This window comes from Sebastes fasciatus, chromosome 12, assembly GCF_043250625.1.
Source record: "Sebastes fasciatus isolate fSebFas1 chromosome 12, fSebFas1.pri, whole genome shotgun sequence".
Taxonomy (NCBI): Eukaryota; Metazoa; Chordata; class Actinopteri; order Perciformes; family Sebastidae; genus Sebastes; species Sebastes fasciatus.
The window spans coordinates 25,604,351-25,618,031 of NC_133806.1; the positions used below are offsets into that span (position 1 = coordinate 25,604,351).

The window sequence follows — 13,681 nt, forward strand, 5'->3', positions numbered from 1 at the left end:
TGAAGAAGACTGAGATGATGTTGAAAGCTCCAGAAAAAGCCAGTGAATGGAGTTAAGCTGTTCTTGTCTTTATGTTGTAAATGAACCAGATTTCATATTTTCATTTCATGCTTTAATAACTTTAATTACAAAGTGAATCATCTGCTGAAACCAACAGACAATTCTGGATCAGGATCTTGGGGACTTGGGACTGGGTCCGGAGGATCCTGAAGGTTTTTGGGACCGTCCGGTCTGTGAACGATGACGGTGTGGAGAGTCTGGTCCACCTCTTCGATGGTTGTCGAAGAGGTGGTGGAGTCGTCGCTATCGTCTGACCTGGATCGGTCCTGGTACGACATGTCTGCTTCACTGACAGCAGCCAGGGTGAGAAAACACAAGTTCTGCAGGTAAAACCTCCAAATCTGCAGCAGCTTAGTTATTGTTTATAATTTATTCTACAAATAAACAAACTAATAAATCAGCATTAAGCTGTTTTTTCATATGAACTCCAAACAATGAGCGGCTCTATTCACACATGGGCTCAATAGACCCTTTTTGTGTCAACGTCATGATGACATCACAGTGTTAGCTGGAGGCTAAACAAAGGAAAGACTGGAGGCTAACTAGCTTGTCAGTCTCCGGACAAGCTAGCTAGCTATCTAACGTTAGCCAGCCGTCTACTCCTCCTGAAGGAGTCTCCAGCGGCGTAGGAGTCGGCTAATCTGGTCTCATTGGTTAATGTTAACGTTCTCAACTAACATTCGTGATCCTGGAGAGTGAGTGACAGAACATATTGAGAGAAACTAGTATTTTCTTCAGCCATTGTTAAAAAAACAAGCCAACAATACTTGCTAGCCAGCGTTAACGTGTTCAGATAATTATTCTGCCTCCACTTAACGCTTCGCCCACTAAACACCTCATCATGGTTACTAACAGGAAACGGGGTTATAGCACATCACACTGACAGTGTACTAGGGAGCTGGCAGTCTGTTTAATATCCGGTCCGGATGTGTTCTCACATCAGGCTCCTCCAGGAGATGTCTACATCAGTTCAGGGTTGCAGGTGTGAACGGTGCTTTACCTGAGCTCAGAGTCAGAGTCAGCATTGGTGTTAGAGCTGCTCTCACTCTCTCCTCCATCCTCTACCGTCGTCACTCGACTGTTCGAGCGTCCCGTCGATCTTCGGCGCGTTGCCGTGGAGTTCGTCCTCCTCATCTGTGTCCTGTTGGAGATGTTCAGCTGCTCGTCATCACTGGAGTCACTGAGAGAAACAAGCAGAATCAGTTCATAAAATAGTTTTATTAATTATCTTTTAAATGTGTTTCAGTTCAGAAAAGATATCAAATGATTTTTTTAAGACTCATCAGTTGGTTACACTACAAGTAAAAGTACGTAGGTATTATCATCTAAATGTACTTAAAGTACTTAAAGTAAAAGTATTGATTGCGTAGTAAAGTGTTCCCAAACACAAAAATACACAAAAAAATAAAGCTGTCCGTTAAATTTAGTGGACTAAAAAAGACAATATTTACCGCTGAGATGTAGTGGAGGAGAAGAAAAATAGAAATCCTCAAGTAAAGTACAAGTACCTCAAAATTATATGGAGGATGTAGCCTTCCAAAATCAAAAATCAATCATTAAATAAATAAATGACTCAATAAATGAATAAATATGCAATTAAATATAGCAAAAATAATATAAAAAATAAATGTAGCCATTAATTAATTGATAATATGTGACATAAATATATTTTTCAGTTTGGATTTGCATCTTAATTTAATTATCTTTTTATTAATTCCCTTATTTATTTATTTTTATTCCCTTATTTTTCCATTTATTTATGTATTTATTTTATTAATTTTAAAATGGATTTATTTATTTTTTCATTTATTTGTATTTATTTTTAAATATGTGTATTTATTTATGCACGATTTTACCTTTGCATTTCACCCCTTATTTTTTTCCCTAAACTTATTTTTTCCTGTATTCTTTTATATATACATTTCTTTATGCATTTCTGCCTCATTATGCAAATGAGCTGTCACTCAACGTGTGTCAATTTAAATTTAAGAATTAATAAAAATAAATACATAAATAAATAGAGGGAAAAAGGGAAGATTAAACAGAAGAGTAAATAAATAAAGGAATTAATACAAAGATAAATAAATAAAGAAGCTAATTAAAACAGAAATATATTTGTACTTAAGTACAGTTCCTGAGTAAATGCACTTAGTTACTTTCCAGCATTATTTAAAGGGACTGTTTGTAACTTCTTACACGTATAAATCACCCGGGTAGGTGTCCCATGCGCGCTCGCATATGCACGCTCGCGTGTGGCTACGCTGTTCAGACTCAGACTCCAACACAAACTACACAGAAGCACCAAAACCGCAAAGTTATATCTAGTGAAGCCCGTGCCCCTGCTGTACTCTGCTCATCTGCCTGCCTGCTTGCCTTCACTCAGCTCGCTCCACCTCACGTGCATGCGCGCACACTACACACTGCAGGAGACTTCGTAGCTCTGAGAATATCTAGTGAATGTACAGTGAATGTTTATGCAGAAATAACTGCTGCAGCTCCTCCAGACCAGAAGAGGTTTTCCGTGTCTTGTGAAGTGACGCGGCTCAGCAGCAAGAAACATTATCATCTCCGGCTGGGTGTTGGTGTCTCCCTCCGGCTGCGGTCGGGAGGCTGAAGCAGGAAAAGCCAACACTAGGATCAGCAGTGATTCATGTAGAGACTTTCGTCTGGTCAGCTAACATTACTGCCAAGCAGGTGAAATATAGTGATATTGTGGTTTTAGCTGACGTGTGTCGCCTCACTGTTTTGAGCGATGCTCGTTCATGTCTATTTAGAGCGAGCAAGCGCGAGTCCGACGCTGACTTTCGTTGACTTACCGGCCACAGGTGTCGCTGTTAACAAGCATTTTTGATTCTTACAAACAGTCCCTTTAATGTTATTGAGGCCTCATTGAGTCTAAAGATATCAGTTAGAGATCAGGCTACAGACTACAGCAACAGATCTACTGTAACTCTCTCTGCTGTAGAAACACTCACAGCTCCTCCTCGTTGTCTTCCTCGCCGTCTTCCTGGGAGGTCAGAGGTCGCGCGCAGACGCCACACGTGTTTCCCAAACTGTGGAAACACGGCAGACAGTACACGCCTGCAAAAACAAGACAGCAGCTCGTAAAAAAAACTAAAAAAGACACTTTCAGTGAGAGGAGCGCTGGAACAACATGTGGAGGACAGGATGTGGAATATTAACTCAAATATGAGTTTGATAGAGCAGCTTCATCATTCCTCACGTGTCACATCATTCAGGAAAAGACTTCAGACTCATAATGAATTCATTCTGTGACGTTAAAGTGAGAAACACCAGATAAAACACATTCAGTGATCGAGTAACAACAGATATCTGTTACAACAAGTCATTAGAACACATTTTAAACATCTTATTAACACGTCGTATCCTGTTTGTCTCGTCCGTACACATGGAAGAGAAATTAAGGAGTTACGCCTTGGAACTATTTCTTGTTGAGCAGCAGTGTATCCATACGCCCAGTAACAGTACGTCTGAAGCAGATACAGTCAGAATAATTGTGTCTGATCTTTGGGGAGGAAACGGTGTAATGTGGAACAGATTGGAGCTGTAGAACAAAATGACTTCATGTCAGGACTTCAAATCAGAATAAAAACCTCCAGCTGGCCTCAAACACTCGTCAGGTTGCACAATGAAGTTGAATGTTTATCACAGATATTTCTTCTGTTTTAAGGTGCTTTGTCGAGTCTTCAGCTTCAGGCGTTAACATCATCTTTCATCTCCTGATTTCTTGCCAACACAACCTCATAAAATGCCAATTTATTATCACACAATTTGTATTTGTCACAGTGTAGGAAAGCACAGTGCTATCGCCAGATGAGTGACAACTTTGTTCGGCTCATTTTCTGTGTTTCATGTGTAGGGACCCAGCATCTGGCTGGTTTCAAGTGACCTCATGACCTCAGTAACCTGATCCTTGACCACAGGACTCATCTCAGTCCTCATTGGCTACAGTAACATTTCACCCAGAGGTGTGAAAATCACACAGAACAAAACCAGAGGAATGTTCTTTGTTCCTTCTCTTTCGACTCTTTCTTCTCATCTGCTCATCTCTCCTGACGTGTGAGAGGTGAGCTGCTGCGCTCTCTCTGCTCTTCATCTACTCAACCCAGGCTGACCTGGTTGAGGTGAACGGCTCTCAAGTCCAGAACTTGCAAAACAGTTCTGGTTCTGATCAATGGCCTGTTAGGAAACAGCCATTGCAACCAAGGAACCAAACGGCAGACGACGCGAGTGCTCTGCCCTTTCCACCAGCTAACTTCAAGCTATCAAGCAAAGAAGTTAGCACCAAACTAACAGCAAAGACGACCTCTTTGACTTGGAACCACAACTTCAACACATGGAATCACAAACCCTTTTCTTCCATTTATTGGTAACGTACTGGGCCTTAGCATTAGCAATCGCACAGGGCTGAGCAAGACTGTCCAACTTTGATTTCTAGAAAGTACTTGTATTGATTTGATTTAATGTTATTCATTGAGTTTGACTGTGTTGATTTATCTGTATTTGATTTTTGGGTAACTGGCTTCGCCACATCTGATGTGTTTAGTTTATGCTTCACATAGACAAGGTCTTGCATGCAAACTAACCATCTTTTCTAACCCACTGCATATCTAACACACATTAAGATCACATACAGAAACTGTGAATTAGTTAAACATAAACATACAGCTTCAGATAATCTTAACCCCACATCACCCCCCTCTCTGTCCTTCTTCTCAGAAGAACAAAGAGGTCATGTGGTGACATGCTGATGGCCATCTTTGATTCCGCCATCTTTGATTCCGCCATCTTTGATTCCGCCATCTTTGATTCAGCCATCTTTGTAGTTTTACAGTGCCCGCCATCTTGTTTGTAGGCCATACAGACATTTTGAGACAAGAACCCATCTTGTTTCCCCCCCCCTCTCTCTCTCTCTCACACACACACACACACACACACACACACACTTTGTTTGGTTTGTTTAGTTTAGTTATTTAGTTAGATTAATATTGTGTTTTGAACCTTTATTAACTTGTAAATAAATGTTTGTGGAATATACATGCTGGTCTCTTTAATGTTGCACAAGAGTGAATACTGCCAACCTCTGCTATGTCAAGAACTCCGATATCCTTCAACCTTTACTATCTATTTTGGTTATAGTTATTAATTTAATTATTAATCAACATTCCAAATTGATAGTTTAGCCTATATAATGAGACTATATTAACGTTTTGGTCATTGGTCCCTGATTCCAGGGTGGTGCCCCGTTTATTATTGATGTTTATTGATAATCTTTATTAATATTAATAATTATATTATTATTTATTAATTATTTTGCTAATAACCAAAACCTACCAAAGTAGAACCCCTACACATGACAGCATGTCGGAATTAGCAAGCTAAACCAGCGGGCTGGTGTCCAACGGCAGCGCTGTAAAGATAAATTGAGGGCGTATAAATCTTTGGATGTCTATAGTTAACTATCCTTCAGTAAAGTCAGTTAAAAAGAGAGTCGTACAATATCGGCAAAGCGTTTCAGAGATGGAGAGAAAGGGTTGTTAATAGTTTAGCCTTCTGCTAACAGCAGCCAATGGTTCATGGCTGAGGGTAGCAGAAGGCTAAATATTAACAACATTTACTCTCCATCTCTGAAACATTTATCCGATATTGTAGCTCGCTAGAGCCTCGAATCTCGGTTTGTCATCTCAAATGTATGTGATATCTGGATTTTGGCACCCAACAACACAGCAAGATGACATTTAGATGTGTAACTTTAGTCCACTGCTAGTGTTAGCCTCCAGTCTTTCCTTTGTTTAGCCTCCAGCTAACACCGTGATGTCATCATAACGTCCACACTAAAAGGGTCTATATGCTGACCCTCCAGGACCACCTTAAACATTATACTGAAGGGGACAAACATCAGTCTGTAGCAGCAGCAGTGGACACTGAAGGGTTAACTGGCCTCAGGTCAGTGCTCAGCTACAGTTACAGTCTGTTATCTGTCTGACTTCAGCTGAGTCAACAAAAGTTAGAGCTGCAGGACACACCCTCAGCACACATTTCCTCTGCTGCTTAAATAAAAGTTCAACACTGATCTGATGCTTTGTGTGACTTTAACTCTTTCCTCTCTTCCTCAGGTGACAGAGCAGCTTCTACATTCATTTTCTCACTGTTGATGTGAACTCTAAATATGTCTCTAATGGTAAGTCTGGCCCACACTAACAGATGTTTTAGATCTTACCAGATGTGTGAAATGTGAGAGCCCACACATAACGATATGTTGTGTTAAATTTAACAGTTTTGTTCCTGTAGTGAGCAAAACCCTCCAACTTCTCTCTACGACCACAACACGTTCAGCTCTCAGCCGAGTCAGAGAGTAGACTTTCGCAATAAAAGCTTCATCCAGGAGATATAAATGCTTAAAGTACCTGATTGGGCCGTGGTTACATGTCAGATAATGACATCATAATTATCTATAATCAATAGGCCACCGCCTTCAGTTAACCCCTTCAGTGATGTGTCTCTACCTTGACACTGAGAGACCTTACAGGCCGCCATGTTGTCCAGTCCCTGTCTCACCACATCGCCGCAGGACAGACAGGTAACCGATGCGAGGCCCAGCAGGTGAGACAGGTGAGCCCCTCCAGGTAACCTGAGACACACATACATACACACACACACACACACAGATTTTTATTTAAAGAGGAACTTCGAGTGAAAACATTTTTGATTCCTGACTTCTTTAACATCAGATTGTTACTCAAACATTCACTTTCTGTCAATCAACTAATTGATTAATAGACTAATGGTTTCAGCTGTACTTGTATTAACAAAACCTCAGATTTTATAAACTCTTCATATGTTTTGTGTGTAAATATTAGGGCTGTCAGTCTATAATCACACATTTTTTATCTATTCAAAATGCACCTTAAAGGGAATTTTGTCAAGTATTTAATACTCTTGTCAACATGGGAGTGGACAAATATGCTGCTTTTTGCAAATGTATGTATATATTTGTTATTGGAAATCAATTAACAACACAAAACAATGACATGCTCAAATCATAACATGGCAAACTGCAGCCCAACAGGCAACAACAGCTGTCAGTGTGTCAGTGTGCTGACTTGACTATGACTTGCCCCAAACTGCATGTGATTATCATAAAGTGGGCATGTCTGTAAAGGGGAGACTCGTGGGTACCCATAGAACCCATTTTCATTCACATACAGTATCTGGAGGTTAGAGGTCAAGGGACCCCCGTGGAAATGGACATGACAGTTTTTACTCGCCAAAATTTTGTGTAAGTTTGGAGCGTAGTAGTATGACCTGGTTGGTACCAATGGATTCATTAGGTTTTGTAGTTCACTATGATACCAGTATCTTCACTCTAGCTTTAATATAAATATGAGTTTGTAAAGTAACTAAAGCTGTCAGATAAATGTAATGAAGTAGAAAGTCTGTTTCTGTCCGTTTAAAATACTCAAGTAAAGTACAAGTGCCTCATTTTGTACTAAAGTGCAGTACTTGAGTACATGTACTTAGTTACATTCCACCAGTGGTATGTTGATGTTAATCACTCAGTCTGACTCTGGAAGATGAAATCAGATGAAATGTTTGTACCGCAGCAGGAGAGTCTGGAGGCGACTCTCTTCTCCTCCTCCACTTCCTCCTCCACTTCCTCCTCCGTCAGCCCGGCTTCTGGCTGCAGACCTCTTCAGGGCTTTCCCCACCGCCCTCCTCTGATCCAGGATCTGCTGCCGGAGGAACCGGATCCTCTCCTGATGAACAAAAACAACAACAGTCAGTTTTGTGTTTCACTCTCTGTCTTCACACATTCAGCCGAGGTTTGTCTCTTCTCGTCTTTCACCCTGTGAATAACAACCTGCCGCTGCCCGGGAGCCTCTGAGCAACGCCCTCTACAGCTCACAGCTGTAAACAAGTGATGCACAGATAAACTGACGTGTTGTAACAACAGGCCGACTGCTGACTGATGGACTGAAACCTGAACAGAGATCAGCCTGCAGCACTTTAACCTGAAACGTCTTTGTGTGAAGGAATCTGAGCGACAGTGATGCTGCAGCCGCTCCACACACTTTAAAAAGACAATATATATAATAACCATCATTTAGAAATGGTAAATTGATAGTTAGTAAGTATTTGTTAATGATTAAGATATTTGTAAACCTTTACGAAATTGTTTCTAAAACAAATAGAAACATTACTGATATAACATAGACAGATATTTGTAACACTTAATGGTAATTAAGTTAATGGTTAATTGTTAGGTCTGTTAGTTGTGCTACTGTTAACAAACAATGAAATGATAATAATGTTTACTGATTATTAGTTATGCTATAATTTCTCACAATATCTGAGTGAAGTGGTTACTAAGAACCTGAGAAGGACTTTGTATTCAGACTTTATGAAGGATTATGGAGAGCTGCTAAGAGTCCTGGAGGGTCCTGGAGAGTCCTGAACTGTGCAGTTTAGTGTCTGCCTGTTTGTGAGTGTGTTTGTGGGTCTCAGGTGGATCCGTCCAGACCTGCCTCCTGCTTCATTCTGCAGATTCTTCACATGCCTCTTTGCTCACTGACCTTTCACCCACAACTGCTGGTCTTCTTCTTTGGAGGTCTGATAACAGTCCTCACCTGTCTGTCTGTCTCACAACACACCTTTACTGTGAGAATCTTCTCCTCCCGCTACATGTCACCTGATCTTCAGTGTGATGAGGTCAGAGGTCAAGCATCAGATTACATCATCTTTGTGTCTCCGGCGTTCCTCCAAAACCCCTCCAGAATAAAAGCAGCAGGTTTGTGAAAGATGCCAAAATAAAAGCTGAGCAGACGTCCAACACAAACTACTACTGTAGTATTTCACAGTGCGGTAGTAGTACTTTTACTGTAGTAAAGGATATGAATACTTCCTCCAACACAAACTACTACTTTAGTATTTTACAGTGTGGTAGTAGTACTTTTACTGTAGTAAAGGATCTGAATACTTCCTCCAACACTGAAGCAAACAAACTGATGTTAAAGATGAATTTATATGATCAACTCAGTTTTGGATCTTATATCTGTGTGTGTGTGTGTGTGTGTGTGTGTGTGTGTGTGTGTGTGCGTGTGTGTGTGTGTGTGTGTATGTGTGTGTGTGTGTGTGTGTGTGTGTGTGTGTGTGTGTGTGTGTGTGTGTGTGTGTGTGTGTGTGTGTGTGTACCAGCTCTCTCTCTGGATGATATGAAGAACAGGCAAGTCGTCTGCAGCGCTGCATGAATCCTCCGGTCAGAGAGACCAGCAGAGCCAGACCCAACAGGAACCCTGCAACAAGAACCAGAACCAGTAAAGACCAGTAACACCAGTGGAACCAGTAAAGGCATCAGAACACCAGCTGCAGGTTTAATGCCTTGCTCTAAGGCTCCTCAGCAGGAAGAAGGAGGTGACCTCTGACATCACCAACACCTTTTTAACCTGAAGGGGGAGCGGAGTCATGGTGCAGTATCCTGATAATGTCACAGCTATGATGTCACATCCTGTATGATCTCACCCAGGATGAAACATGTGAAGTAGTCCGGCTCCGATGGCTCCGGCAGACACTTCCTGCTGATCACAGTGATTTTTCCTCGTTGCAGGATGTCAAACGAAGCCACGACGTCTCTGAAGATGTCCGAGGCCCAGCCCGATCCGTTCACCTGCACCGCCACCGTGACTGGAGCTGATGGGACAGGTGTTACTATGTTTACCACCGCTCTGACTGACACTTACTGCCATATTCATATCAGGGGCGTTGCCTCACCTCTGGCCACGATGTCCTCCTTCACCTGTTGCTGCACCTGATCCAGCATCCAGAATACCAGGAAGTCCAGCGCCACCAGCACACCGCCCATCACCAGGTGTCTGAAGACCGAGACCACGCCCACCAAGACCGCCCGTCGCTCCTTGGACGTCAGGTGAAACGACACTGCAGGACAGACGCTTCAGTTCACTTCAGTGCACTTCAGTCTACTTCAGTTCACTTCAGTCTACTTCAATTCACTTCAGCTCACTTCAGTACACTTTAATCTACTTCAGTTCACTTCAGCTCACTTCAGTTCACTTCAGTCTACTTCAGTTCACTTTAATCTACTTCAGTTCACTTAAGTCTACTTCAGTTCACTTCAGCTCACTTCAATTCAAAACAATTAAACAATTGAACAATTGAATACATATTAAAACTTAATAAAGTGACATAGTAACCACTTTTAGCCATATTCTGAACACACACACACACACACACACACACACACACACACACACACACACACACACACACACAGCTGTACTGACGTGGTGTGATGTAGGTCTTGGCCTCTTTGCGTGTGATTGGCAGGACTGAGGCTCCGCCCTGGGAGGTCACCTGTTCGTCGAGCTTTTTGAACTGAGCGCTGATGTAGACGTTATCAAAGTCGAGCTCACGGAGATACCGGCGTCTGTACCACACCGCCCTGAAAAGACAAAAAAAATAACAATAGAATGAAGAGACAACTTTGTTATTCGTAGATCCTCACCACCTGTAGAGCAAATAATCTACACATGCTAATGTTAAAATGCTAACATGATAGCATGTTAACTTGTATGTTAACTACTGGATACGAACATAATGTGTTTTAACAATTAGAATTTCAGCATATTAGCATACTGACGTTAGGACTTTGAAGTGCTTACGATTAGAATTTGACATTTAGCATTTTAACTTGAATCATGCTAATGGTCGCATGTTAGCTGCTCATTTTAGCATTGTAACATTAGCACAGTTAGTATGTTGATAAGCTTACACTTGCATGTAACATCATTTGTAGATGTAGTAAACTGAAGCGTTTAGATGACGTAGACTGAAGCCTGTGAATGAAATAAAATGAAGCATGTAGATGAAGTAAACTGAAGCGTGTGGATGAAGTTAACTGAAGCATATAGATGACATAAACTGAAATGTGTAAATTAAGTAAACTGAAGCATGTAGAGGAAGTAAACTAAAGCGTGTAAATGAAGTAAACTGAAGCGTGTGGATGAAGTTAACTGAAGCGTGTGGATGAAGTTAACTGAAGCGTGTGGATGAAGTTAACTGAAGCATATAGATGACATAAACCGAAATGTGTAAATTAAGTAAACTGAAGCATGTAGAGGAAGTAAACTAAAGCGTGTAAATGAAGTAAACTGAAGCGTGTACAGTAAATTAAGTAAACTGAAGCGTGTAGATGAAGTAAACTGAAACATGTTGATGAAGTACAATTTAGAATGTGAATAAGGTAAACTGAAGCATGTAGATGAAGTTAATTGAAGTATGTAGATGAAGTAAGTAATTTGAAGCATGTAGATGAAGTTAACTGAAGCGTGACTCCTGACCTCAGGTAGGACCAGACGAGCAGGAGGAGGCTGCCGTATATCAGTGGTTCAATCAGCTTCTGAAACACCTGTAGGTCTGATGAAATTTCCGCCATGATGTCCTGAGACATGGACTGCAGAGAGCGGCTGCTGTTGGTGTCCAGGTCATAGGTCACCGAGGCCGAGATGTTGAAGTCAAACTCCTGCCTCAGTCGCCTAAACGCTGCAACAGTGGCTAAAGGAAGACAGCGGCAGGAATAAGGTTGTCAATAAAGGTTAAATACAGACAAAAATAATGAACTTACGAGCTGCCAGACGTTTCCTCAGCTGTCTGCCGATGTAGGAGGGGATGACGCAGAAGAGCTCGGTGGCTGAAACAGACACACACTTTTATTAAATTGTTACCTGAAAAACAACATTATACTAATGATGTATAAAGTCAGTGAAGTGGAAGTGAACGCACCGCGGGCGAGGTTGCAGAGCGGCAGGAAGGCGTCCACGATTTCACAAATGAAGCTGAACTCCCTCAGCAGGTTGTTGCAGTTGTATCGGGCGTCGGCGAACAACGCCCGGCACTTCCTGTACGGAGAGCCTAGTATGTCGTTACACAAGTCCCCGATGTCCACCAGGAAGTGGAGGACGTTTCTCAGAATGCGAGCTGCAGGGTCAGAGGTCAGAGGTCACGGCTGTATCACATCACTCTGTGTCTGATATTTTCAAAATCTCTATGGCCACTCTCGGGCTCCGTAACTTCACCTTGTGCACTGCCAAAATGATTTCATTAGTGCCCACAAATTAATCTAAACATGGGAACGATTAAATTAAATTGAGGCCATGAATTATATCTTGTGCGCATTAATTAATAAATAGTGTCCTCAAATTAATAAATCGTGGCCTCAATTTATTTATTTTTTCTCTCTACGGCTGCACCCGGGCTCCATACATTAAACCTGCAGCTTCAGCACTTTCAAACATCACTCACCAATATGGCGGAAGCTGTCAGTCAGAGCGTAGATGAATTTCTTAACTCGTCCAGCTACAGCGTGAGCGTTACTGCTGATCGCTCTGATTCTGTCCAACGCGGCTGCAAACACACAACAGCAGCTCCATCTAATCAGTTGAAATAGTTAGCTAAAAGTAATGGATAACAGTTCAAATAGTTAGTTAAAAGTTAGCTAAAAATAACGGATAAGAGTTGAAATTGTTAGCTAAAGATTAGCTAAAAGTAATGGATAAGAGTTGAAATAGATAGCCAGAAGTTTCTGTCCAAGATTCTGTCCAACGCGGCTGCAAACACACAACAACAGCTGACGATCACAAATTAGTTGTTACGTAGAGAGTATTAGCAGCAGTAATAACAGTAGTATTCACAGTATTAACAGCAGTATTGATGGTGGAGGTGGGCGGGTCTTACCGAAAAGGGGCGTATTTGCCCTCTCCATTAGTTCCTGTGTTTGATTGGCTGCCAGCTCGGCGCCACACAGCAGACTGGCGGCGGCTCGCTCCGTGTTTTCTAAGGTATTGGTGATTGGACCAGAAAGCAGCACCGAGGCAAACACTAAGAGGATGACGTTTCTGCCCCGAGCTGAAACACAAGAGAGGAAAGAGGGACTGTGATAAGCTGAGCAGGGCCACGCCTCCATCTGAAGCCCCACCCAGTGGAGGTTTAATGTAATGCTGAACAAGGCCTATGGAAAGGAGGCTGAGTCACGGGCAGACATGGGTATTAGGGTATGGAGTATGACACATGCGCAGTGTAACTGAAGCTTCGGTCGTGCGTTGCGATTGGCTCAATTTCGGCGAGTGCAGGCCAGATTTTACTGCGCATGTGTTGTACCCCCAAAGATATGACGCGTTGATGACGCGTGACCCAGCCTCCTTTCCATAGGCCTTGATGCTGAACAGGAAGGAAAACCACCTGACAGCGACTGATAAACTGACCCGAGCACAGTAAAGGCAGCAGCACCATGACGTTGGCCCGAACGCTAGCGAACAGTCCCATACTGAAGGCTGCCAGGACGGCCACAGTCAGCGTGGTGTAGACACACAACCACAGAGGCTGTTTCTGCAGGAAAAGAGCTATGAGTCCGTACAGAGTTGCCAACAGCAGCCCCAAAGCAAACGGCGCCAGGTTCCGCACCAGATTCCGCACCAGGTTCCGCCCCCCCTCCAACAGGTGACCTTTGACCTTCCTCCATCTGCAGAGGTCACAGCGCCTGTTAGCGCCTGACCTGAGGAGGGAAACATGACATCATTATGGAGGTTAG

The 13,681-nt window shown here is 42.4% G+C and overlaps 1 protein-coding gene across 1 annotated transcript in view; it reads right to left on the minus strand.

Annotated features, from left to right (window-relative positions):
- Positions 1-98: 98 nt before the first annotated feature.
- Positions 99-13,681, minus strand: part of dcst2 (DC-STAMP domain containing 2) — a 14,862-nt gene continuing 1,279 nt past the window's right edge. Inside the window, exons 2-16 of the mRNA XM_074654379.1 lie at positions 13,356-13,645; positions 12,829-12,999; positions 12,397-12,498; positions 11,878-12,072; positions 11,720-11,785; positions 11,436-11,649; positions 10,380-10,537; positions 9,850-10,014; positions 9,601-9,768; positions 9,274-9,374; positions 7,681-7,838; positions 6,588-6,712; positions 3,036-3,141; positions 1,061-1,240; positions 99-348 (exon numbers count right to left, since the gene is read on the minus strand). Coding sequence (XP_074510480.1) covers positions 138-348; positions 1,061-1,240; positions 3,036-3,141; positions 6,588-6,712; positions 7,681-7,838; positions 9,274-9,374; positions 9,601-9,768; positions 9,850-10,014; positions 10,380-10,537; positions 11,436-11,649; positions 11,720-11,785; positions 11,878-12,072; positions 12,397-12,498; positions 12,829-12,999; positions 13,356-13,645 — 2,410 coding nt within the window. The 3' untranslated portion in view covers positions 99-137. The remainder of the gene's footprint in view (positions 349-1,060; positions 1,241-3,035; positions 3,142-6,587; positions 6,713-7,680; positions 7,839-9,273; positions 9,375-9,600; positions 9,769-9,849; positions 10,015-10,379; positions 10,538-11,435; positions 11,650-11,719; positions 11,786-11,877; positions 12,073-12,396; positions 12,499-12,828; positions 13,000-13,355; positions 13,646-13,681) is intronic.